At 44.5% G+C, this 26024-nt stretch overlaps 3 protein-coding genes across 5 annotated transcripts in view; 2 read left to right on the top strand and 1 right to left on the bottom strand.

The window, feature by feature from the left end:
* LOC106654444 overlaps positions 1 to 26024 on the bottom strand; it is a 132351-nt gene that overhangs the window by 74586 nt on the left and 31741 nt on the right. The gene's annotated exons all lie outside the window — the stretch shown is intronic.
* LOC111694672 (ankyrin-1-like) lies at positions 13244 to 16312 on the top strand. Its single transcript, XM_023463626.1, has one exon. It carries the CDS (start codon positions 13383 to 13385, stop codon positions 16248 to 16250), a length of 2868 nt encoding a protein of 955 aa, XP_023319394.1. The 5' UTR covers positions 13244 to 13382; the 3' UTR covers positions 16251 to 16312.
* LOC106654446 lies at positions 20755 to 22411 on the top strand. Its single transcript, XM_014374334.2, has 2 exons — positions 20755 to 21605; positions 21682 to 22411. Exons 1-2 carry the CDS (start codon positions 20960 to 20962, stop codon positions 22170 to 22172), a joined length of 1137 nt encoding a protein of 378 aa, XP_014229820.1. The 5' UTR covers positions 20755 to 20959; the 3' UTR covers positions 22173 to 22411.

Genomic DNA, 26024 nt, shown 5'->3' with positions numbered 1-26024 from the left:
TATGTGTGTATATAGTAATGGAGCAAGGTAAATCCGCTCGGGCGCTAACCGAATTCGAGCTTACATAATAGATCAAAAGCTATAGACCACCGACGGTGTACTCCGTGAGCACCAAGCTCTCTTCGAAATTAACTGGAGAGCAAATTTGCAAGAAAAACTTGAAAATCTGCATATTCAGGGCTTCCTTGAAAATTCTCGAGATTACTCGCGCGCAGCAAAGTGAGTAAATTCCGTGATATTTTGATACTCGTGCTTTTTCTCGAATTTTTCTCTTTTTCAAGAGGCAAGCGTATATCACTTTACGGTCATTACGAGCAATTGAAAATTTGAAAAAACTATAATTTTAATCTAAGCAATTTGTGCACCACCCTACTTCGCGAGATTAAAAATTGCCAAGTAGAGAGAAAAAAGTACAAATATAAATTATTTAATCGAGCTGTTTCGAGGGCAGACATCTTTACGGATTGCAAACCTGAACGTGCATCTTCGTGCATCTCGTGTATGAGTCATTTCACGTCAAGTCTCCTAGCGCAGCGCCCGCGCGGCATTATTAATCAAAATTGCTCAATTTGTAACTCGCCGGAAAAGCACCTAAATGCACCCAGAAAACATATGTGCCATATGATTTTGATAGGAAATTTTCTCAGCTTTCCGATGATGAGGTCAGATTTTCCAAAATTTTCCATTTTCCCCGGAAAAACTTGACATAAACTTTCAAACTCAAATTTCTCAAAAACGGCATTTTTAAGATTTTTTTAAATAGTGCCAATCGAAAGCTGAGGAAATTTCCTATCGATATGCAAGTTTTCAGAGAGTACTTTTGATAATTACTCGATGAAATACAGCGACGAACGTGTAAAAACGTGACATTTCGGCCTGTGCGGCAGCTGTTCCCGCGCGCAGTACCCCGCGCGGCGCAAAATCTCACGTTTTTACACGTTCGTCGCTGTATTTCATTGAGTAATTATCAAAAGTACTCTCTGAAAACTTGCATATCGATAGGAAATTTCCTCAGCTTTCGATTGGCACTATTTAAAAAAATCTTAAAAATGCCGTTTTTGAGATATTTGAGTTTGAAAGTTTATGTCAAGTTTTTCCGGGGAAAATGGAAAATTTTGGAAAATCTGACCTCATCATCGGAAAGCTGAGGAAATTTCCTATCAAAATCATATAGCACATATTTTTTCTGGGTGCATTTAGATGCTTTTCTGGCGAGTTACAAATTGAGCAATTTCGATTAATAATGCCGCGCGGGCGCCGCGCTAGGAGACTTGACGTGAAATGACTCGTATATCGAATTTCCGCGCACGCGACTAATGCACTTTTGACTCGATAAAATGGAATGTAGTTTGAGGGTCGTTTACAAAGTAGCGTCGATGAATCGGGTAAACAATCGACTATGTATACCGGGTACTATCAGTTCTCAATGAAATTGAATTTTTTTTTAACGAGCGCTCCAAAAACAAGTAAAAAGTAATTCAATCAATAGAACAATTGAATTTCGAAAAAGTCCCGTCTTTGTTTCATAATGACATTTCACCATCCAAGTTTGGCGTATGTATTCACGGTAACGTTACGTAATGCGAGCTATGAATTCCTGTACACGAAATGTACGCGTGTGTATGTATGCAGGAGTACTGTTGCAGAGCTTTTCGTAAGCTCAATCGGCTGTGAAACATATCTACAGGGGCTCAAGCGCCTACTCGACTCGCGCTGAAAGGTACAAAGTCGCAGGAAAAATAATCAATATATAGAAAGAGAGCTAGATATACAGCACGCGCGGCTCCAGCCAAGCCGAGAGATGTGTATACACAAAAAATATTCCGCCTGGAATACGTATCCGCTCCGCAGTGAGTATCTGGCTTTGTAGCCCCCCGCGCGTGCTCGACGACGATTGAAAGAAAATTCGTCTACTTGAAAAGCATAATTTGGCATAATCTTTCCCTCATTGGAACATACAAATATACAGCACGAAGCATGGAAACAACAAAATGAATATTCCAAACGTTATCTTGTCGTTTTGATAAAATTTTCTTCGAAAATGCGTCACAGTTTTTTTATCGCTCTTCCTCTCCTTCTCTCTTTTTATCCACGCGAACTTGTTGAACGCGTGTAAAAAAAGGAGAAAAACTGCTCGACGTCGGAAGACGGTCGGAAAAAAGGTTCGTGCGAGTGGAATGTATGCATTAAGGAGAGCTGCTGCACAGCCAGTCGCACACGGATAACTTCGTACAACTATATGTACGAAATTTTTTCACCATATACCCTCTCGCGTGCTCACACGCTTATATACTTCTCGGTCAGAGTCGTCGCTTTTCTTTTGCTTTGGAAGCTTGAGCTGCTGCTGATGCTGCTGTTACTGTCGCGATGCCTGGAGCTGTTTGGCAAACGACATTAAATTTTCGCGTCTGCGCCCTGAGTGAACGCCAAAAACCCGACAGCAGCACACGCACATACATACGTGCATACACTTCTTCCCTTCGTGCGTAGTCTTGAGTTGTGTGCGTATATTATATTATAGTCGTAGCAGCTAGAAGAAGCTCTCTTGGAAGCAGCTAGAAGGCTCTCTTGGAGCAGGACTACATTCGCAAAAGAGAAAAATATTTTCCTCGTTTGTATAATTATAATCCTCGTCATACTTTCTACACATACCGAAATTGGGTATTCATAAGTGTATTCGATAAATCGCCTTTTACAAGAATTATAATGTACAATGATATTTGAAAAATGTATAGACAGAAAAATAGAGACGCAGACGATACGAACGCAACAAGCCAATAAAGTCTAATAATTCAAAGTCTCTCACCACATCCAGCCGCATTGTAATATTAGCGCGCGTTCGATAATGTATGCCCATATACCATATAAAGTACTTTATGCAATAGTATGACGAAAAATGTCTTTTTTCGCACATTTTTTCGGGCGCAAAAAGCGTTCTTGGACACTTGTGTGCGGTAAAATGCCCCATTTTGGACACGGGCGTGCGGTAAAACGCCTCATTTAAATGAACGTATTTTTCGCCTACTATTGCATACAATTTTGTATGCAACACGTGCCCAAAAGGCGTTGTTGGGCACGAGTGTGCGGAAAAAGACACGAGTGCCGGCTATAAATATTATCTGTCACTTGCGAATTTGGAGTACTCGATCTGTCACCGAACTGATAAATAAAGATATATGGGCTAAGCCATAGTTAGCGTGATGGTCAAAAAAATTATTTATATTATTTTGATGAAAAAAACCACGCGGAGAAAAAATGATGGCATCTGTGTACGACACAATTTCGTTGCCGAGTAACTTGACTAGCTGCCACTAGATGTCTATTATCGAGTACCCGCAAGTGGCGAGAAATTTCTCTCAATAGCTATATAAGAATGATGCTTGAGTCTACATTCGTTGATCTCCTTTGGATGTAACACTTCCAGATACTGCAAACCAATGTCACGGAAACACAATGAGATGAACGACAATGCATATCATTAATAACGTCACACGTAGATGATAATGATATCAATGCATGTCGACAATATAACTTGCAGTGGTCTGAAAAAATTTCAGAGTGTATAAGGCGAAGGGGATCAACTTTTGTAAAATTTTTTTTCCCACTCTAACCTAAAATACGCAACTTTGCCGCTAATTTTAGGCTCTCGTAGGAAAAAATAGTATCTCAAACTGGTGCAGATATGGTTTTTTAGCAAAACTAGTTACAGCACTCGCCTTCGGCTCGTGCTATAATCCCTCGTTTTGCTAAAAAACCATATGTGCACCCGTTGAGAAATATACTATTGCTACTTTGCGATTCCGTTTACGCGTGTCACATATTAATTAACGCGCGCCTTCTTGTGGGAGGTCGTATACACAATGATGAGTAAGAATTATGATTGAATAAAAAAATCAAAAGTTTCCTCGGGGTATTATTCGAACCTCTGACCATCTGGATGTCGACCGAGCGAGTATTTCACGCGCGAGTCATTCGTCATTATGTATATGGTGCATTATTTCAAATGTATGATATTTAGAGTGGGTAAAATGGGCAATAATGGAAAAACCAAAAAACTTACTTTCTTCTATTTCGAGTTTAATTTTTCCGGACCCTCGTAGATTCTGACACTTGATTCTTTGTTTTTTCATGGAATATTTACTTTTTATCGGCCATTATCTAATGCGTTTATTTTCTTATTGCAAACATGAAAATTTGTCACGGAGGGGACAAATCGCACTTTTATCAAATTTCACGACGATAACAAAGTTGAAAATTTTTTTTTCGATCACCCAAAAATATTTTTTGTAAAAACGAACGTTTTTATGCCATAATATAAATATTTTTATTCCAGCCGCGCAAGGCTGGAAATCGCGCCGAGCGGCCGAGCGCTAACTAAAACTTCCCGTATTTTTCTTAGTTCTCATCAAAAATACACTCTGAAAACTACCATACCCGATGTAAAAAGACCTCAACTTTCGATTGGAACAATAAAAAAAGCAAAAAAAGTGGCGTTTTTCGAGATATTGAGCTCTGAATGTTTGATGACAATTTCCTGGGTGAAAATGAAAAATTATGGGAAATCTGATGTCACTATCGGAAAGTTGAGGAAATTTTCTATCGAAATCACGAGTTAGTTATTTTTTTGAGGTGTGTTTTGATACTTTTACAGCGAGTTAGAGATTGAGTGATTTGGCCAAAAAGTGCCGTGCGGCAGAGCGCTAGGACACTTCAGGAAATTTGCCCCACGTACGCGAGGCTCGAGCGTGAACTTGAAAATTGTTTTCTCGCGAGCGACACTCGCCCTCTCTATCTCGGCTCGGTGGTGCGTCGGCGGAGTCGTTAATCGCGATCTTCATGTTTAATTCAACTCGATCTGTCCGAGCTTTTCCTCTTCTTTTATATATATGCTGTACTACATCGTAGCATAGTTTACGTCGTAGTGTTTTAATTCGAGTTTCTCGGTTTGTTGTACACTGTAATATGTATTGGACGCATTTTAGCTAGCGGCTAGCGTACGCGTATGTTATACGGGCAAAGCAAACTAGAAGATATGGTCGCACGAGTCTTCTTACTCTCTACATCGTTATAATTTTCTAGGGCATTATGTAGGACGCGCTGCGACGTAGTAATTTTGCGCTCTATTTTGAATGGGCGCCAGGTGGAACACACATATACACTCACTCGATCCGCTACACGTGTGTCAATCACGATCTTGTGTACACGCGGATATGCGGGTGCCCACACACACGTGCGACGATGCGAGTTTTCGATCTTTCGAAATTACAAACTGAGCTTTCGATCCCGATTATATCGATATTACATGCGTAAGCCACGAAAGAAAATAGAAAATGTAATGCCAATAAAAGAAGCAAAAAGCTGCAGTAGCGAAGAGAGCAAACGCATATAAATATGTTACGTAACACGTAGCAGCAGCGAGTAAATGGTTAGGCCTACATTATCACTGCAATAGTCGTTGTTTGGCGCGCGAGCGACACGAGCATAAAGTGCTTCTCTCGTTACTTGACTCCTACATACACGCAAACACACACACACACACACACACACACATGTACCCACATACACACGCAGATAGAGGCACACGACGTGTGTGTGCCTATATACTAGCTCTCTGCTGTACAGGCGGTAAACACGAAGGCGGCTCCGCAACGCGTGTACACACCCGACTACTATAGGACGCCTAGCGAACTACCGGAGCATAGAATCGCGCTATTCCGTATTCCGCGCGTGCATTATATTCGTTATATACCCCTTTACTTGCTCCGACCTGGGATAGACCTGAATGAGTGTGTGCAGCAACTTGAGTGTGTATACCAATACGCGGCATTTAACATTTGCCATAAGTGTGTGAGTGTGCGTGTAGTTGAGGGCTTGTTGCTTACATACAAGTATAACGGACACACGTAACGCGAATAAACGTCTAGCTATATACGCGCGAAATGCGCTTTAAACTCTTTTTACCGAGCCATTATACTGTCCGCCTTGTATGTGCACACCCCAACTGCAGCAGCAACAGCAGCAGCAGTAGCAACATCAGCAGCAGCAAGCCGAAAAAGACGTTATATACGCTCGGCATAAGTAGAGGATATAGCGTTGGTAGTAGGCCAACCTTGGAATTTAATCGTACGGCTCGCGCGCCAATCCCACGCACACACAATACGATATAGATGCGCACACTCACACTTGTATTATCCTGCAGACGCTTTGCGAGCTCGGGCGCGTTTATCAGCTGCCACGAGCTTCGAGCTCTCTGCGGCCGCGCTTGTATACAGCACTGGAGCTCGTGCGGGCTTTCTCTCTCTCGCGATAAGCTTTTACACCTGTATAAAAGCTTAATGAGCCGATGTATCAAGCCTCCTCATCCTCCTCCCTCGTGCGGGTATCTGATTCAATTGCTGTTATATAGAGACGCTTATAACAGCGGCTCTGGAGCTTCGAACTTATGTGCGGCCCCCGATCTCTAAGCGATCGCGCGCTACAGATCTGGCCCTCGGTTGTGCACCAAAAGACACGACTTATTCGTTTTTAACTTACTCGCAAATTACCCACTCACACACATACACAGGTACACATTGAGTGTGGCCCTTTTTCCCTTTTTATCCTCGTTTCGTTTCTTTTTTATTCATTTTTTTTTCTCGTCAACTCGCTCAAAATTGAATCCTCGGACGCACAAAAAAGTCGGCGCAGTTTATACGTATTTATACACGAGTGCGCGCAAGCAGAGTGAGCGAGAGAGAGAGAGAGAGGTGATTAAAAATACGTTAGCTCTTTCGCTCGAGTTCGGTAGTCGAGTGCGAACTCGGCAGCAACAGCGGCAGATGGCCCTTTTTTTGCGTTTATACACATCGCCGAAATATATATTATATCTCGAGTGAGAAATCACGTAACGCACGTGCGTATGTACATTTATTATTATTATTATTATACAAGGCAACGAGGATCCTCTTTATGTTATATGTATTTGTGCTGCTATACACCAGTGCCGATGATCATCGTGCTCCTCTTCGCCTCGTAGCCGTCGGTGCGTGTCTGAATTAGGCACGTGGCAGACGCGAGCGAGTATTATTGGGGTATATTATATGTGTACGCGTGCCCCATCTTCCTCGTCTCTTTCTTTCCTTCGTCCTCTTCTCCACTTCTTCTTCTTCTTCTTCCTTTCTCCTCTGGTCTTGTAACTTTTTTTTTATGACTGGGTTTTATTTTTCTTCTTCCTTGGATTCGCACAATGCCCCGTGCGTACACGCGTATACGCGCATTATACGCGGCACCCGAAAATATATAACGCGCCGAGGCCCACGAGTCCTCGAGACAAGAAGAAACGGAAGGATAACGCGCGTACGCACAAGAAAAGCCGGCTGGTCCCGGGTTATATTATAGGTAGCAGTGGCATAAGCGCGCACGAGGAGAGACGCATCTGGCCCCCTTTATTTTTTTGTCCGCTGTTGTTGCCTACAGCCAGAGCGCGCCAAGCAGCTGCCGTTCTCGCTGCAAAGTGCGTACAGGTATGCGCGCCTATATAAGGCCCCGGCGCATATGCCTCTAACACTGTATATGTATGTTGTATATGAGCAGCGCGTTCGAGAATTGCCTTCGTTCAGCTTCTCGCACTTCGGCCGAAAATCCTCCCTTCTGCGTACTTATGTGTATTATAGGTATCGTGTACGTACGCGACCTTATACGTACACGGGGAAATTGCAAATACGTTGCATTTTGACCTCGTTGAGTCGTACGTATTCGTACCTCAATGAGGTACGAATAACGTGTGCGTGTGTGCGCTCAAATGCGGCCAGGCCCTGTCCATAAACGGCTCATATCAATGCTGCACCGTACGTGCACAATATAACTGGTTAAAAAAGAATTCAACTGTCATAATCGGGTGAGTGAAATATTTTCTGTAGCATTCCGGTCGTGTAAGCGATTTTACATTTACCCACATTTGTGGGTAACCACAGGACCTGATGTATGTCATTTTTCTTTGATTTATTTTGCAAACAAATTGCTGAGATGTGGTTGAACATAAAATTGAACAATCATCTCACCAAAATGTTAAATAACGTATGATGAAGTTTATAATTATATCAACGAGGAACATATTTTTCTCTTGCGAGAATGTACTTCTGCTTCAAACGAGCCTCGTAGCGTAAATATTATGAATTAAAATGTATGTTCTCGATTATATGACTCATAAATACGATTGTCTCGTTTGTTTACAAATGATCAGAAACCTTCGAAGAACTTTCAATATCCCTGCTCGAAACATTATACAAATTTTTATAGCTATACAATATACATGAGAGATATAGAGAGACGAGCGCCTCGTGCTTTCAACCGATGGCTAAATTAGCATGTGTGTTTATAAACATTCCCTGCACGCTCACACCCGCGCGCGCCAGCAAGACGATTAATTGACGCGATTAGCAGCCGCTACTGCCTGCCTGCCTCTCGACTAATCAAGGCCCCGCATAATGGGCAAAATAGTTAAGTGCAGCGGCGGCGGTGGCAGTGGCTCTCTCTCTCGAGCAACTGAATTATTCGATCGTTCGCATTAGAGATTGCGAATAATTTCACCGCTGCTGTGCATCAGAGATGCTGGTATACTTACACACTCTATGTTGTATATTGATATACTCGGCAAACAACGACGAAAGATCGGTTTGATGCGTATGTAGACGGTCGTGTGCGAGAGGAAAAAACAAACGAGAAAGAGAGAAACGCATTGGTTTTACGGAAATTGGTTGCGTGTACCAGCCCGCGAGCGTCTAGAAATGCAGCTCTGGAAATCGAACAAATCTGTCTTTAATGAAGTCATCCTAGGCTGCTGCTGCTAACGCTGCTGTTGATCCTGCATTAAAGCTCGATTTCGTGTCTCTCTCTCTCTCTAACGAGCTCACCCTCGTCAAGATATCAGCTTGCTGCGCGCATTACTCGCATCGAAAACGTTCAGCAATTGCAGCTCGCGTGTGTGTGCGTGTGTGGGCAAGTAGTAGTAGTAATGGTACGCGGGTGGCGTAATGTGCTTACAGATTCAGACGCTAATCGGATGCGAAGCTATACTCCTATACACCGATCGAGACAGGACTCAAGCTCGTATTATTATAAGCAATAAACGCGCAGACATCAAACTGACGCGTCTCCTTATTTTTTTCCTAATGCTTTGCGGAAAATCGCATCGCGTCTTTATACAATTATATAAATCGACCAGCATAACGGATACAGACAATATTCCGCAAAACGGCAGTGTCCGCGCTTATAGCCTATCGAGCGTCGACAGTGGACGAGTCTAAATTATAACCCCGCGCGCCGCTGACTGCTGCCGCTGCACCGGCCGTTCTGCGGAGAGAAGCTACGAGAAGAGTTGCCGTATACGCGCAGTGTGCAGGTATAATGAACTTTCCCGCGTGCTTCGCTCTTCTCTCTTTCTCGGCTGCAGTAGCAGCAGCAGCAGTGGAGCGCCAAAGAGGTGGGACCATCTCGGCAGCAGCCAGCACACGCTTATATAGTTACCTGCTACTACCGCGCGCAACCCGCAAGATCGTATCGCAAACGCGAATTGCAGCCTATACGTATATATATTTTATAAATAAGAAATAAGGGGGTATCTCTCTCTTTCGCGCACACACACACACAAACTGCAGCAGCGCGATACATAGCTACCACATCGCTGCGAGCGATTTTTTTAATTTCTCTTTGAAGCTTATACGCCCCGGGTGCAGTGTGTGTTTGTGTGTTTGTTTGTATCGAAGCTCGTGTGCCCGCGCGCGCCCGCTAAACTTTTCAAACGTTTTCGCGGTATACTGTACACGTACGAATGCGTGCTGCTACGTTTGTATACGACGCAAAAAAGCTCTCTCTCTCTCTCTCGCTCTCTATATATTTCTCTCGCTTGCTTTTTTTTCTTCTCTTTAGTTGACCGCAGTTAAACAAACAGCGATAAAGCTCGTATATGAGCGCGGCTCGGACAGCAGTAGCAGTAGCAGTAGCCTCGCGCGCTGTGTGCGATACGGCGCATTAAGGAATAACCCAGTTTTCAAAGCACAGCCAGGCAGCAACAGCAGAGCACGCTCGATACATATAGAGATATATACATGGTGGTATATTCCCTCTGCCCGTTAACGTCCCGCAGTTCATAGCTAAATAGGTACGCGCACCGTAAATCTCAAAGCGAGTGTTTCTTTTTTTTTTTTTGTTGCTTTCATCGTTGATTTGCTCGAAAAGTTTGGTGGTGAAGTTTTCCTCTCTTATTTGTTTTTTCGATCGTTTTTATATTTTTCTGTCTTTTCCTCCTCCTCCTCTTCCCCGCGCGCGGTTCGATCTATTCGATGATCAGCGGAGGGGATGAGCACGATGATAATAGTTCGAGAGTATTTCATAGATATACACAGAAAGCTGGAGCTTTTTTGCAATCTCCATGCTTTGGAGCTATATAGCCAAGCTCGAATTCCCGACGCGGTAATATTCAAGTGCCGAACGGTCAAAAGGGAGAGAGTAAGAAGGAGAGAGGGCGATCTTTACAAGACCTATACGATGATATCCATTGTTGGTCGGCCGGCCGAAAAGAAAAATCTTCGAGTCACTGGAAATCCAGCGCATCGCGCGTCTTTATTCCTCGACTCGTCGTCGTCGTCTCCGCCGCCACCGCCGCCGATTCGCCAACTATCGACCAACTTTTAGCCGTAGCAGACGCGCGCACAAAGACGACTGATGTGTTCAACTAGCTCGCATCGTGAATGCGCGCCAGTCGTATTTTCATATAATACCCCGGAGAATCGTCAATGAAATCGAACGTTTTGCCTGTGCACAAATATTCCCCCGGGAATGTTGATGCTAATCCCGCGATGTATATCGTTTACTTGTACATATATAATGTCTTATGCCTTGTGTATATTATCCGCAGTTGCAGTGTGCGTCGTGTCGATATATGAATGACAATCGCATCGATCGATCGTTACTTTGAATGAGCACGCGCGAGCGAGCGAGCGATCTTGGTCGTTTCTCGCCGCGATAATACGAGCGTGCGCGCGCGCGATGTTGCACGCACTCGTAAGCTCAAAGTAGAAAGTGCGCGGCAGCAAGAGAAAAAAAAACATCGAGTCAATATTTTACACGTAAAAGGCGTACGTCCGAATCGTCGTCGTCGTCGTCGTCTGCGAAAGTATCCGCGTGCGCGTGCAAAGGAGAGATAGAGGTAAAATGATTGTCAGCTGCTATTTGCGAGCTGCAACTACGAGGGGATAAGCGCCGTAACTCGGAGACTCGCGGTTAAGTCGGAACGAACGACGACGACTATTATGTAGCCCTGCAAGCAGGGCTGCGAGCCAGTGAATAGTGTCAGTGCGCGGGATATTCTCGCGCGCGCAACCTTTCGCAGCATCGAAGCGCGCGGCACGGATGATCCGGATAAAGGAGCTCGCCTCTGCCTCTCTCTCGTCGGGCCACTGCCACCACAGTCGTCGCCGGAAAGCCCAGATTCAGCTTGTTGATTCTCACTCGCGCGACCGACGTAGAGTCGTCCAAGACACGTCGTTTTATATATGGTTCGATATACATGCGCTACGTGTGCGGCACGTTGCACTACGCGTGTGCAGTGCTGCTGCTGCTGCTGCTCAGTGGCGCGCATCGGTGTTGCTGCTGCTGCAGCTACAACAGTTTGGCCTACTTTCGCGAATCGTGACTGAATATCCCCCATGTTGGCGCGCGTATAGTCAGTTAAAGTGTGTCTGTGCCTGTGTGCGTGTGCGGTATGTATGTAGCATGTAACACGGCAATATTTCGAGTGTTTACAGCCGCCGCGTTATATATCTTGTACCTTATGTGTATAAACGAATTTTGCAAAGAACTGCATGCCGTGAGAGAGCTCGCTCGCGACAATTATGAATCGGCTGTGAATCACGAGCCGAAGATTCACGAGCGTCCTGTATATTATAATATAAATCCGCTGCGTATACATAAAAAGCCAGGAAATTTTAATGAACGCGAAGCCCGAACTGAGTTTGCGGCTAAAGGTAAACCAGACGCGATAAATTGAGTACATTGATTTCGGCTCCGTGTGTAGCATAGTAGGTATTATGCACCCCAAAGTGCAATTCGAATCGATCATTCGCGCACGGAGAGTCGCGTACGCATATTGTGCAACGTATACATGGCAAGTATACATACGTGTAAAATGATCGAATCGGAGAGGCTCACGGAATATATATTTGCATGGACAAAGGCCGAAGAAGAATCGAGCTGCAATTATCGCGATTTGCCATCGACGATCTAGATCGCGAGTGCTGGGCTCGAGTTTGTAATAATACAAATTTTCGTATTTGCGCAGTGCGTAGCTCCGTATTATACATAAACGTTATATGATGGTTATAAGGCGGCGGCCATTCGATGCGTTATATTCAAATGAATCTCTTATGCACACATACCGAGCGGCGTACGGCCGCAATTTGCATATGAATATGCCTGTACGCGAGCAGGCCGCAGCAGCAGCACCGACACAAGCGCAATGTATATTAATACTGCTACTACTACTACTTGGTTGCACCGCCGGTACTCGTTCAAGGTCGTCGTCGTCGTCGTCGCGCCGTAGCGTATCGCGACGGAGAGCGAGATATACCGCGTGTAATGATATTGCTCAAGGCGTGTGCGCGACTCGACTGCATCGCTCGTGCGTATGAGTGCAGTGCGCAGTGTGCATTGAAAGGTGTATATGTTACTGCGATATACATCGTTGACACCACCACTGTCGTAAACGCATGTACTGTGTATATGTTATACAGAAGAGCAGTACGCGATTACTCCAAAAAACATTTGATTCGATCGAGTCGAGTGCTCGAATTTTTGGGTTAAAGTTAGAGGTAAAGTTGAAGTAAAAAGTTGAATTAAAGTTTTTGAATTTTGTTTCGTAATGGCCGACTAAAACTATACACAAGGTACTGCGCGTATAAATCCTCATGCCTCGACTCAAAAATGACTACATCCCTGCCACTGTAAAAAAATCTTGTAAAGGTCTCAGTTGCAAAAAGTCTCATGTGTACTTGACTATCAGCCTCGTCTGCTTATCTGTAAAACTACAAATATGTAAGCTTGAATCCGAATGATTCAGAAACGATTAGAAAACGTTAGTAGAGCTTTGTTTATACCTAGTCGCGTAATGTTGACATAATTTTCGCACGTTCATGCTCTCGTGTTCAAACACGCGAAGACCAACCCATCTTCGATGAAAATTAGATTTCCGCTCGTTACTGTACAAAGCTAGCGCTTCTTCCATCTTTGATAGCTTGCCGACCACAGCCAAGAAGATCGGATCGATTGTCGCGAGTGATTTTCGTGAATAAAAGAAAAAAAAATTTCTCATACTACAATTGACTGTGTGCGGTGTTACTTTCGATATCATGGTTTTTCTTGATAAACGCTCAGGCTTTCAAAAATTGAAGAGCTTAAAACAAAATGTCAATTGGAAAATCGAAATCGAGCGAAGATATCTTCTGGACAAACTTTATTATTTGTTCACCCGTTGGCAGGGTCAATTACCTAATCTTCTGGACATTTTTTTGCCCGAAGAAATTGATTCGATTCTCACAGATTCCGTTAAGTACATGTGCAATGGATATGAAGGAAAAGAAATTGTTAGGTTCGTGGCTCAGACCGGCTACAAAGATAGGCCCAAAGTTGAACAAGACGGCAATCCATCGTCGCGTCGCACCACAGCAGTGCATCGTGCGTTCACGACCAGATACGAACTCGTCAGTTTGCTCTTTAAGATTTACGATAATTTTGACGTGAATTACACCGACGAGTCTGGCCTCACGCATTTCCATGTGGCCTGCAAGTTTGGCTGCGAAGATGTTGTTAAAAAATTCCTCGAGCGAGGCCAGGATCCCAATTGCCTCGTGCCAGATACAGGTAATACGCCTCTCATCTATGCAGTGAGCAATACCTGCCCCGAGGTGGTCGAGTTACTGCTGAAACACGGTGCCAATCCGAATATAGCCAACAAGGATGGATCAACACCTTTACACGTTATTTGCGAGCGCATTGTAAAAGATGATGATTTTATGGACATGTTCTTCGAGATCAGCAAAGGCGTCAATCAGACGGTGCAGGTAGACGCCCGGAACAGGTACGGCGACGCACCATTGCACTTGGCTGTTCGCGACAGCAACGCGAAGGCGATTGAATCGCTACTGAGAAACGGTGCCGATCCGAGCTCAGCTGTTCATTTAATTTGCATGAGACCCGACGATGACAACTTGGTGAGGCTATTCTTCCGGATCAGCGATGAAGTCGATAAGCCGTTGCAGCTCAACGCCTTGGACGAGTTGGGTCGGACGCCACTGCATATCGCTGTGGCCGACGGCTGTAAAGAACAGATCGTCCGAGAGCTGCTTGCAAGAGGCGCCGACCCTAATACGGCTGACCAGGAAGGATCGACACCTTTGCATTGTACTTGCACGAAATACCGCGACGATGACGCGGCGAACATATTCCTCGAGCTCACCGACGAATTCACACAGGCGGTTCAGATCGACGCGCAGGACGGGCTTGGTAATACACCGTTGCACTTGGCTCTGAAGAACGGACACATGGATGTGGCCAGGATGCTGCTAAGAAGAGGCGCCAGTTCGGCTTCGGTTAACCAGATGAGAGCTACACCTTTGCACATTATTTGCGAGTCATTCTATCTCAACAGAAATTACCGTACCAAACAATTCGAGATTGTCCAAGAGCTGCTGAGAGGAGACGCCAATTCGTTTTCAGCCAACACCGAGGGATCGACTCCTCTGCACGTTGCTTGCAAGAGACGCGGACTCGAGGATGACTTGGCGTCTATATTGTTACGCGCGATTAGCATCCGCCATCTAGTCAATTATCGGGACAATGAAGGTAATACACCGCTGCACTTGGCTCTGTTTCGTGGACACACACGAGTGGCCGCATCTCTACTGGAAAGTGGCGCTGACCCAAATCTGGCTAACAATTTGGGTCAGACGCCTCTGCACGTCGTTTGCAATAGACCAGACCGTGATTCGGCGAGGATATTTTTGAACGCGAGCGAAGCAGTCAATCGAGCGGTGCAGGTCAATGTCCAAGACCGGTTGGGTAACACACCGTTACACTTAGCTGCGGAGTGCAGCAATGCGAGAGCGATTAAAACGCTGCTGAGAAGAGGCGCCAGACCGAATTTAGTCAATCGGCATGGGTTGACAACTTTGCACGTCATTTGCAAGAGAGACTGCGACGATGATGACTTGTTGAAGATATTCTTCAAGACCATCAACAAAATACATGCAACGGTGCAGATCGACGCCAGGGACAATTTGGGCGAAACACCGCTGCACGTGGCTGTGTCTCTTGGCCATAAAAAATTAATCAACTTGCTACTGAGATACGGCGCCGACCCGAACATGGCTAACAAGAGCAAAGTGACACCTCTACATATTATTTGCAAGAGAGACCGCGACGACGGTTTGGTGAAGATGTTTTTCGACGTCAACGAAGAACTCAGTCAACTTGTGCTGGTCGATGTCCAAGACAAGTTGGGCCGGACACCGCTGCAATGGGCCGTGGCGAATCTTTGGCCCAATATAATCGACGTACTCTTAGATCATGGGGCTGATCTGTCTAGCTTCGTTTTTCCCGATGAGAGTTACTTCGTTGAAAGATTAGAGTCGCGGTACAATGAAATTACACTGGATTTCAAATTAAAACTAGCGGCTTCCGCTCTGATTATCGTTGAACTTCTTGAGAAGAAAGGATACGAGCTGGACCGAAGCGATGCCCTAACGATCATGCGATTTTTTGCTAATCTCGAAATGTCCGAGCTGTTCGCGGGTCTTGACGAACGTTGGTATGACAATGAAGAGTTTACGGAATGGGCGAAAAATTTGAAGATAGGTGAGAGTCCGTCGCTCTATGATTTGATTCGGTTGCGACCCGAGGAGGCGGCAAAGCAATTTTGGAACTATTACAATTTAGCACAACGGGGTTTATTGCAACACTGTCCTCGAGGACAAAGACAAGCGTGTCTTGTCCATCTGTACGAAATAATGTCGAGAAAATTTTTCCAAGATTGGACTATGGATTGTTTTTGTGAGAGTGAAATGATCATCGAGGAGCTAACGAACAAAGATTTATACAATATATGCTTGGCCGCTACAACCCGCGTAAAAAAAAATCGATGTCAATGCTTACGCCAAATATGGGCCATATTTCGTGCATACTTGGGCCAGGTTATGAACTTTTTTTACGCGGGAACGTAGAGCTACGTCGATCAGCGTAATTGCAGTATTATTTTAGGTATAGAGTAATCTAATTTTGTATAAGTTACATATTTAAATAAATATGTACTCTCTAATTATGTATAAATTACATATTTATATAAATTTTTATTAAAAAAATTATTTTCTACTTTTTTATTCATAAGCATACGAAAATAAAAAAATATACACATTATAAATATAAGTATTTATTAAAAACGAAAATAATAATACTTAATGCAATTGAAAAAGTTCAAATGATACTCAAACCAAGTACGAAAACTGGACAAATCGAACGTAAAACATCGAATACTTGTGTGCAGTTGCGTAACGAGAGCTGCATAAAATCGTCTTTTTGGACACACAAAAACATTCACGCTCTAACATAGACGTGGCTTTACATAAACGTGGCTCGCGGAAGAGCTTCGATTATTATACGTAATATTATATAGTAAAAGCCACAAACTGTTTGCAGAAACGATATCCTTTCTGACGTCTTTGCGTAGGGCGAAGATCTTTCGGATATTCAGAACTCGAGCTATGTTCCTTCTCGCGCCTTTTATGTGTATCAGAACGCACCCACGCAGCAACGCATGCATATAACAACTCCTCGGTCATCGGTTGTAACGATCGCATCCGTACGATTCAACTATATATGAGCTCGATAAGGCCGCGCGTGTAAACATCTGTCGTATACGTTGCTTTGTTATTGCGCACGACGACGACAGTAAAATTCAACGTATACTACACACGCACGTCACGAGCTGCAAACTCTATAATACAGTAGGTATCCATATAGGAAAATTGGTAAATGTAACTATCGGGACATCACGGATAGGAGACGAGCTGCTCTGCGCACGCAATCGAAGTGAGATTTCGTTAGCATACAATTCGATTAATCATTTACTTTGTCCCTCGCAAAAGCTCCGAAGGACATCGGCACACGATTGATATGTGTATGCGATAAAACTGCAGAAAGATACTGTAATTGAATCGAGAGAGCATATAGAGCTCGTACATCGACGCGAGCACGCTGACCATTATAATTATGCCGATGCAGAGTAACACGTCGCCGTAAAAACATTGCACGCGTCCGACGAAAATTCATTACAATATTTTTTTGTCGCTCGACGTCCGAGCACCAGCGAGCCAAGTATATAACAATATATATATATATATATATATAAATATTTCGGGGGAAGCTCGCGCATAAGCGCAAAAGTAAATTTTTCGACGATTTATCGCCGTCCGGAGAGGAACAGAAGCTCACTTGTGCTCGTTACCAGCTACGAAGCCGATTACACGCGCGCAAGTTCAAACTCACTGCAAAATGCAGTGCGTATACATCATCCCCCTGCACGAGCTGCGAACGAAGGTATATATATAGTATGTGCGTGTACGTCACGGTACTATTGGTAATCGAGTGCGCTCTCACATGTATGTATAATAATAATGCGAGCTTTGCAACGGGAATTAAAGATGCATGCGGAGCTGCAGAGTTCACACATCGAGTCACGAACTTTTTTCGAGAGAACGAGAGAGAGATAATTTAATCATCGAGCTTTAATCGCTCGGTCGATTTAATAAGTATAAAAAAGGTATGAAAGCGAAGCTAACTCGGCGATAGAATATTTCAGGTTTTTTTAAATTGGCTCATATATATTTTTCATTAAATGTGCTTTTTTCAATTTAATTTCAGCAAGATTCGTTTCGTATGTCACTTTAGACAAATCGACTTCGTCAAAGCAAATTAGCAGCGTGTGCAGCATGATTACGCAAGCAGCAGGTTTGCTTCCTCGTACCCTATTAGCGAGTCCTCTGTGTAGATCCCCGTTGCGTTCATGCTTATGTATCCGGGCGCGAGGGTGTGCGTATGTGCGAGTGATAGACAAAGCCTACATATATATATACGACGAGCTCGTGCACGCGCGGATCATGGCAGCTCCGGGTGACGTGCGATTTCGTAACGCGCGCGTCGAGTCCTGCAGTGTGTATAATATATAGACCACCGAGTGTACACGCGTGATCGGTGCCGAGCATGGGCAGCAGCTGTATCGATCGCGGGTAGAGCTAAAGCTCTAATTAATACGCGGGCGGCTATCGCTCGCGGGTCATCGACGACGAGCGCACAAAACTATACTCCGAGAGATGAGGATTTAGGCGGAGAAAAGCTCGAGCTGAGCTTGCGCGTAAGTCGTCATATAACGAGAACTGTATTTGATTGTTAACGCATGGGATTGCTCGAAATAATAGCTAGGGTAATGATGACGATGATCGTGAAACGTTATGCTATATTGGGAATAATTGTGGGTAAAACCAGGCGACGAGGCAGCAGCACGTGTAGAACGACCGACATCATCCTCGAGCCAGCAGCGGCGTCGTGTCCGTCACCTACATTTGCAATATATTATACGTGCTCCATCGCTACTCATGAACTGAATATTATATGCTTCGAGTTACCAATTTACGTGCGCATATCTATGCGTACACACATCGGAATGGTCAATGCGTTTGCAGTCCAGTTCTCACTCGTGTATGTGCGTATACGTGTATTTGCGCTACACCCGAAGCGGAGCGATATTGGATTTAGCGCTCTCAGGCTTAGTATAGGTATATACCTGACAGGCCGGCCGCCCCCGTCTTACCCTCACCCGCTCGCGGATAATTGCGATGTATATAGATGCGCTCTCGACGATCTATAATACGGTATCTGCTACTGGGGTAGCTCTCGTTGTATGTGTTGGATGCTGCATATCGAGAGATAAAACGTCCATCCGTGAATCCTCACCGATATTTAAGCCGTAATGGATACATATATGCGTGTATCGATACATGCACGATCTAAGCGGGAGATGATACACCTGATGCAGCGCATGCACGTGGATCAAGACTAGCAATAAATTTTCGACCAGCGACATAAACGTCAGCAGCTATATCGTTGCGCACGCATGTTATAATATATAATATCGATGCGCTTTTCAGGCGTACAGATAATAGCTCCAGTGCGAGATATCTGCAGCTATATAGTACGCGAGCGAGCTAGAGCAAGAGAGAGAAGCTGAAGTAGGTGAAGGTAGTCGCGCGTCAAGTCCTTTTATTGCAGCTGCAGCACGTTTTATTGTTTGCCCGCGCGTACGCGTTTAATTGAACTTGTTGCTCAGCTCGACGCTCGATTCGCGCGATTACGCGTTCGCTCCCTCTATCTCTCTATACATACGTACACAGCTCGCGCGGATGCATTTCTCTCGCGCGGTTCGTGGCAGAAAATATATTACATATGTACTGTATGTGTGTGCTGAAAATCAACCACCGACCGAATTTATGCTACACACATCGCAAAAGTTTTCTCTAGTTTATACATGTAATGTAATTCGAACTTCTGGCTCGGTATTACGTGCAGTGTATATTACGCGTATTAGGCGGTTGGTTATATCGTATACGAATTCAAAGTCGGCGTCGTTTATGTTAATCATTTTGCAATTTCATTACGAAAATATAAATGATAATATTGAAATGTCGCTCAACATTCGAATTATTATTAAATCATTGCACATCGATTTTCACGTGATATAGAGACGCAGCAATTGACTTGCTCTAACGCACTTCATGCATTCAATCGATGCAGTAGTAGCTGTGGGCTCATGATTATTCGGTAAACATGCAAATAGTTTTAGACTTTTGATTTGCTCTTGATTGAATTCTAGCCATAACCTCGTTGACCGATATCAAACACAAAACGTACAAAAGTGTTGAAGTTTATCTGTGCGCGTTCGCAGTTTAAATTTAAAGCACAGACGTCTGTAACAATGAACAATTTTTGTTTTTATTCTCCAAAAATTTGCTCTCTACTGCTGCTGCTCTGGCTCTGGCGCTGGCGGCGAATCGACTGTGTCAAGAGTACGTAAAGGTAAAATATTCATGCAAGAACGTGTAGCGTATGTATAAGTGCAAAATGTATAGAGAAGGAATAGCGGCTACATATTTTACTGCATACATGTACGTATAGACGCGCTCGCGCGTACACCAACATGGTACCGCAGACATTGAATAATTCAGAGTCGCGCAGAGCTGCAGTTGGCTTTCCAAGATATATAGATCCTTTACGATATACATATATCTGTGGGTCAAAATAATACTTTTTTAAATTTTGCGCCCGCGCGTGGGTCACCGATTTTGACGCGCTTATTCAGCGTATTACGGTGCAGCGCAGAAAGTCCGGAAGCCGAGATTACGGACCTCGGTATAAAGCGATTCGTAAGGACCACAAATCATAGAGAGATCTGTTTTCTTTCAATACCGATTCAGTGGTAATTTTTTTATTTGAAAGAGCTGAAAAAATTCACAGTACTGCCTCTAAACAATTCAAATAGTTCTAAATTTTTTTTCAGATTTTTGCAAGTTTTAATCCCCTCTAATTACACATCACTTTCCAAAACTCGATATAGTCTAAAATTATAGTTCTGTATACACGCTACTATACTGTACAGACACTATTGTTTGTTTACAATTAGCGTATAGGCGCGTAGACACGGACCTACGTGACAGGAAAAACGATCGCCTAGGCTAGAGTGATCGCGACTTTCCGTCGTTAGCCTTGTATCCTCTCGTTTCCTCTTCTTTATCTTTGGCTGTTTTGAGGGCTATATAGGGGCGGTCAAGTTCCAGTTCGGTCTCCAAATTTTTAAGTTATCGTATCGACGTTTTGTTTCAACATGTCCCCAGCACCAAGTAACAGCGAAAAGAGAAGTCCCTCAAGACGCAGCAGAAGTACAAGAACGAGACGAAGAGGGATGCGCGCGATCGACGCCAGCACGAACAGACAGCCGCTTCTACACGTTGCCGCCCAGCACAGGCGCAGAGACGACGTAAAAAAACTACTGGAGAACGGAGTCAAATCGAATGAACGGGATCGCAGGTACCGGTCGACGGCTCTTCACGCGCTCGCACGGCTCAATTTGAGCGAGTGCGCCACGAGCTGCGACGTCTGTACGAGCGGGGTACGAGCCAGCGACATCGTCGACGCGCTGATCGAGAAAGAGGCAAACATCGAGGCGCGCGATCGCAACGGAGACACTCCTTTGCAATTGGCCGTGTCGCGCCTCAATGTGGAAGTCGCGAGAGCCCTCCTGGGAAAGCGTGCGGACCCGAGCGCTTTGAACGAAGACCGAATGTTTGGCATGAATTTCAATCGAATGGAGTTCAAAGACTATTGTCCAACGTTGAAAATTATTGAAATGATGGAACTATTTCAGTCATCCGGCTACAGGATGGATACTCACACGAGACTCCGGGTGATAAAATATTGGATGAAAGTGAAAAGAAACGATACAAAATATTTACTACTTAGTAGTAACGATGGTGAGATAGTCGAATTATCCAAGCGCAATAATTTCAATCTAGATGTGATTGATTGTTCTTTTCTCTTATTTAACAGGTATACGACCTATGATGATCGTCACGATACGATTATTCTACGATAGAAGTGAATTTTATTTAGAGAACCAAGTTTCAGATTTTTTGAATCAAAAATACGAAGAATTGGGACCAAGAATGTCAACTTTGTACGACGCGTTTAAAGACATAATCTTCAAACAATTAGATACCGAAATGAGTATATTACGAGGCATTCAGCTGATCAATGGCGTTTCGCTCTATGAAATTTGTAAAATGAATTACGATAGAGCTTATTCAATTGTGAAAAATCTCAAAAGTTGGCGTGTACCACCGCTGCACAAGCTGACGATGTGCACGCAAATGATTGTTAAAAGACACTTGGCAAATATTTTCATACGGCTACATTTGGAATTGCTCGCCACAGATCTGTTTATGTCTGACGATTGCAAGTTGAACTTGCCCTACACCGTTTGCCGAATTGTTGCCGAAAAAATGAGTCGAGAGGATCTCTTCCATTTGTTCGAGGGGTAAGCGAAGAACGACGAATAATACACTCGGTGCCTGCAGTGCGATCGAGCTGATGCCTCCCTGCGCGTCACCAGTTGTATAGCCCAGGCCCTATACAAGTTTCACTGGAACTCTTTTTCTTATTCTACGTTTACTTAACGTAAAATTTCTCGCAATCGAATTCATTTCTCGAGAAAAAATGAAGAAAGGATTGTAAATAATTAATCTAAAATGTGATTGCGTAATTTTTTTAAATTTCTAAAAACCTACACTATAAAATGTATTTTAATAATTTTAAAAAATTGTCCAGGTTAAATAAAATTTTTATTTCTATTGTAAGTATGAAAGCGTGTTATCTCACACTCGTTTCCTAATAATTAGATCTTCCGCTGGAAAAGAATACACGTCATAAAAAATTGATCCGATTTCGTGCATGTCATTCCTCTACCAACATTTGACGACGATCCTCTTGGCCGTATACGTGTGTGCTGTAGTGCACGCATGCCACAACATTGATCCAGTGACTCATGCGAAAATGTCACATGCACACGCCTGCTACACAATACGGCGGTATATAAGTGCGCGCAGCGTTTAGCTGTCCAAGAATCCAATATAATACGTATATACACAGATATACACACAGCAAAGAGCCGTACGTGTGTACGTGCCGGACGAGATCCGAGCTTAAGCTGGCGAAAAGAAGCAGAAGAATAAGAAGTCATCCTGTGCTATACGTGTATATCGGCGCGCTCCGAGCGGAAAGGCTTGTTTACACGCCGCCAGCGATAAGGTTCCGACTCTTTTGATGCTGAATAGTCAGCTCTCTTTCTATATATCTCGTCTCTTCTCTGCTGCTGCTGCTGCTGGTCTGTCTCTTTTGGCGCAGCGCATACACATATCTACACACGCACACACACATTCGGAGCAAAGCCGAACAGTGCCACGGAGTGCGCAGAAAATCGTACTGTATAGCATTATGGCTACGGTTGTTGGCAAAGCGCCTCGTCTCGCGAAACCACGTATATATATATTCGGTCGACGTCGTCTCGACTCTTCTCGACGCTGTGTAGTATGCGCACAGGCGATTGTTATACTTACGAACACGGTGCAGCGCAACTGCGTATCTATATACACACGAGTGTGTGTGTATAGCTTCCATCGGATCGACTCATGTGTATGTGCGAGTATATGCATGCACTGCCGCTCGCTCCGCACAACGCCAAGCCCAATACGATCCGCCACAGCTGCATGGCCGAGAAAGGCGCGCACACACATGCACAAACTGTGCTGCTGCTGCTGCTACTCTGGCTTATAACACACACGCATAACACACGAGCGAGTCTGCGAGAGAGTATACGCGAAGCGGCCCCCGACAGCGGTGCTCAACCCGAGTCTGCGCGTCAAACTGCGCTATCTCGCCCGACGACGAGAGCCTTTTTTCGCGGCTCGAGGCACGCGCGTACGTATATATGCTCGGCGTTGCAATTCGCAACGTTACGTACATGTATGTAATATATATAAAATATAAAATATATAAGCGCTGTGCAGCATGTGTGTGACTAAGCCGCACCGTATAAGAGTCTGTGCACAATATCGCGATCTTCGCGAAGCGGCTTTAAGCGCAAAGTCGGGGGCTGTAAACGCGTTGCTCTCTCATTGTTCATTTTTTTTATTCCGTCGTCGTACGTTGATATCGTGTGTGACGCGTTTCTATGAGAGAGCTTTAGCGCACAGCTGTGAGCTTGCAGCAACTTCGTTGCAGTCTTGCGCCATCGTCTCGTGATCGATTTAATCGTTCGCTGTACGTTGTAATCTGTAAAGAAGACTTGCCCGCGATAACCGCGCGTATATAAACTCATTTATCTTCTGAATGCAAACGCTGTAAAGTTTAGCACAAGCGAAGCCGAGCTCTCGCCGTCCGATGAAATTCCCATTTGCCGCCCATTGACATAATGAGTTTGCGCCGCCGCGCGCATATCGGACATCTTGAAAGCAGCTCAGAAGTGTATACGTACCTACGCGCGTCCCATCTGTAATTCGTTCTATCGACTTCGGGCAAGCTCCCGGGACGGGGATCTCGACGGAGACGTCGTCCGCGCGCGCAAGCACGTGTCGCGCGCTAACTTTTCCCAATTATAACAAACCAATTTCTCGAGCTGTATGAGATTCGAGACGACGGAGAGCTCGGAGAGGTAAGCGTCGATCTCGAGATCGTGAGTGGCTAAAACCGCTCGAAAAGACGATATAATATTGTGAGCGGGTTGCAGCGCACACGATACGCTATACACACACAAATGTGGCATCTATATAAATCAGAAAGGCAATCCAGGCCAAATTGCGAACGTTTGAATTCCTCGTCGGTGCTGCAGTGTGCATCGTCGAGACGCGCCGCGGAGACCAACCCGATATACACGTATATAATAATATACACAAAGCCGTGTACGAGCGAGATTCCCTCGATGCTTTCTTGCTCTTTCTCCCACAAGGAGCTGTTGCTGTTGCTGCACTTGAAGTCTCTCTCTCTCTCTCTCTCTCTCTCTCTATCCTTCGGTGCATTCGACGAAGCGAGCGCCTCGGCAATGTCTGCCGTTGAGCACTGTGTGCTGCGTTATACATGTATATAACTGGCCCTGACCGAATTGTTTCCTCGTCGAAATGATCGTTCTGCGTATGAATGTACGTGTCACACTGCGCTCGCTCGCTCGCGAGATAGTGTGCGCTTTTAAAGAGAGAGAGAGAAAAAAACATAAAACGAACGAGAAAGTTATTGGGACTATTGCGCAAAGTTTTTAAAACGTTGCACTGACTGCGAGATCGCAAATTACCGAATGCGTACGTATTGTACGCGCAACGCGGATGTATGCTGACTGCGATCGAAAGGGCAAAGAGAGGGACAGCTTATCGTCATTTTAACTTTTACTTCGTACGTGTATAACGTATGCGTATTCTTTGTCCTCGCTGAAAACATTACGGAAGATAATGATAATAAAGTTGCAAGCTGCACGCGTGGATTTTATCTAAAGGCATTTTACGTGCACGTTATGTACGAACGAGAGAGAGAGAGAGAGCGAGAGGCGCGACAAGTTGTCACCTTGGAAGGAAGCGAGAGACAGAGCGCGAGAGAAGGTGTATACAGAGTCAGAAAACGAGATTCCGAGGAAAGTAATTTCACGAGCTTGCGCTGAATTGTGCATAGACGCAGAAAAAGGAGCTTTACTATTATGATCAAGCAGAGCATTTATTATGTATACTAACCTGCCAACATAATGGCGGACGAAGTCTCTTTTCCTTCGATGGATGGAATTTTGAGGCCTTCTTTTTCTCTCTGTATATATACACACACTAGCAGCGAGCGTGCCGCTGTGTATGTGTACGTACAAAGTAACGAGCTTATATTCTTGGAGCTGCACCTGCGCTTGCAGCTTTATGTGTGTGTGTATACGATCTCTTTCCTCCCTTTTTGCCACCGGGATTGTATCTATACACGAGCTCTGTGAATGTTTTTCAATGGTCAACGTGCATCGCGTGTGAGCTCGGGTCGGTGGTGGTGGCGATCGATTCTTTGACTGCAAACACGTTCTATATACACACATACATACACACGTTTTACTGGGCTATATAGAATTTCAATAAAGATAAAAGCTGCGCCAGCGACTTGCACACCAACACACACACACACACACTTTTACAGTAGACACACGTGTGCGCGCCATGAAACGATTTCATTGCTCGCTTGCGAAGTGTATGAGGATAATTTTTAAACTGGCTAAATTACAACCAAGTGCAGTGTATGTACTCGATAGCTCTCAGGGAGAGAAGGTGGTGCATTATACGAGTCGACTTTTGTCTATACTATCGCGAGGCCGCGATGCACTA

Source organism: Trichogramma pretiosum, unplaced genomic scaffold, assembly GCF_000599845.2.
Source record: "Trichogramma pretiosum strain Unisexual culture from Peru unplaced genomic scaffold, Tpre_2.0 scaffold47, whole genome shotgun sequence".
In the NCBI taxonomy this organism is placed as follows: domain Eukaryota; kingdom Metazoa; phylum Arthropoda; class Insecta; order Hymenoptera; family Trichogrammatidae; genus Trichogramma; species Trichogramma pretiosum.
The sequence above is the reverse complement of the archived record's forward strand: the minus strand, read 5'-3'. Positions and strand labels throughout refer to the sequence as shown.

Excerpts from the sequence above, each read along its gene's own strand:
- LOC106654446 (XM_014374334.2), top strand. The coding sequence starts at position 20,960 with ATGTCCCCAGCACCAAGTAACAGCGAAAAGAGAAGTCCCTCAAGACGC. Across the intron at positions 21,606-21,681 it reads ACTACTTAGTAGTAACGATG|GTATACGACCTATGATGATC; the intron begins GTGAGATAGTCG and ends CTTATTTAACAG.
- LOC111694672 (XM_023463626.1), top strand. The coding sequence starts at position 13,383 with ATGGTTTTTCTTGATAAACGCTCAGGCTTTCAAAAATTGAAGAGCTTA.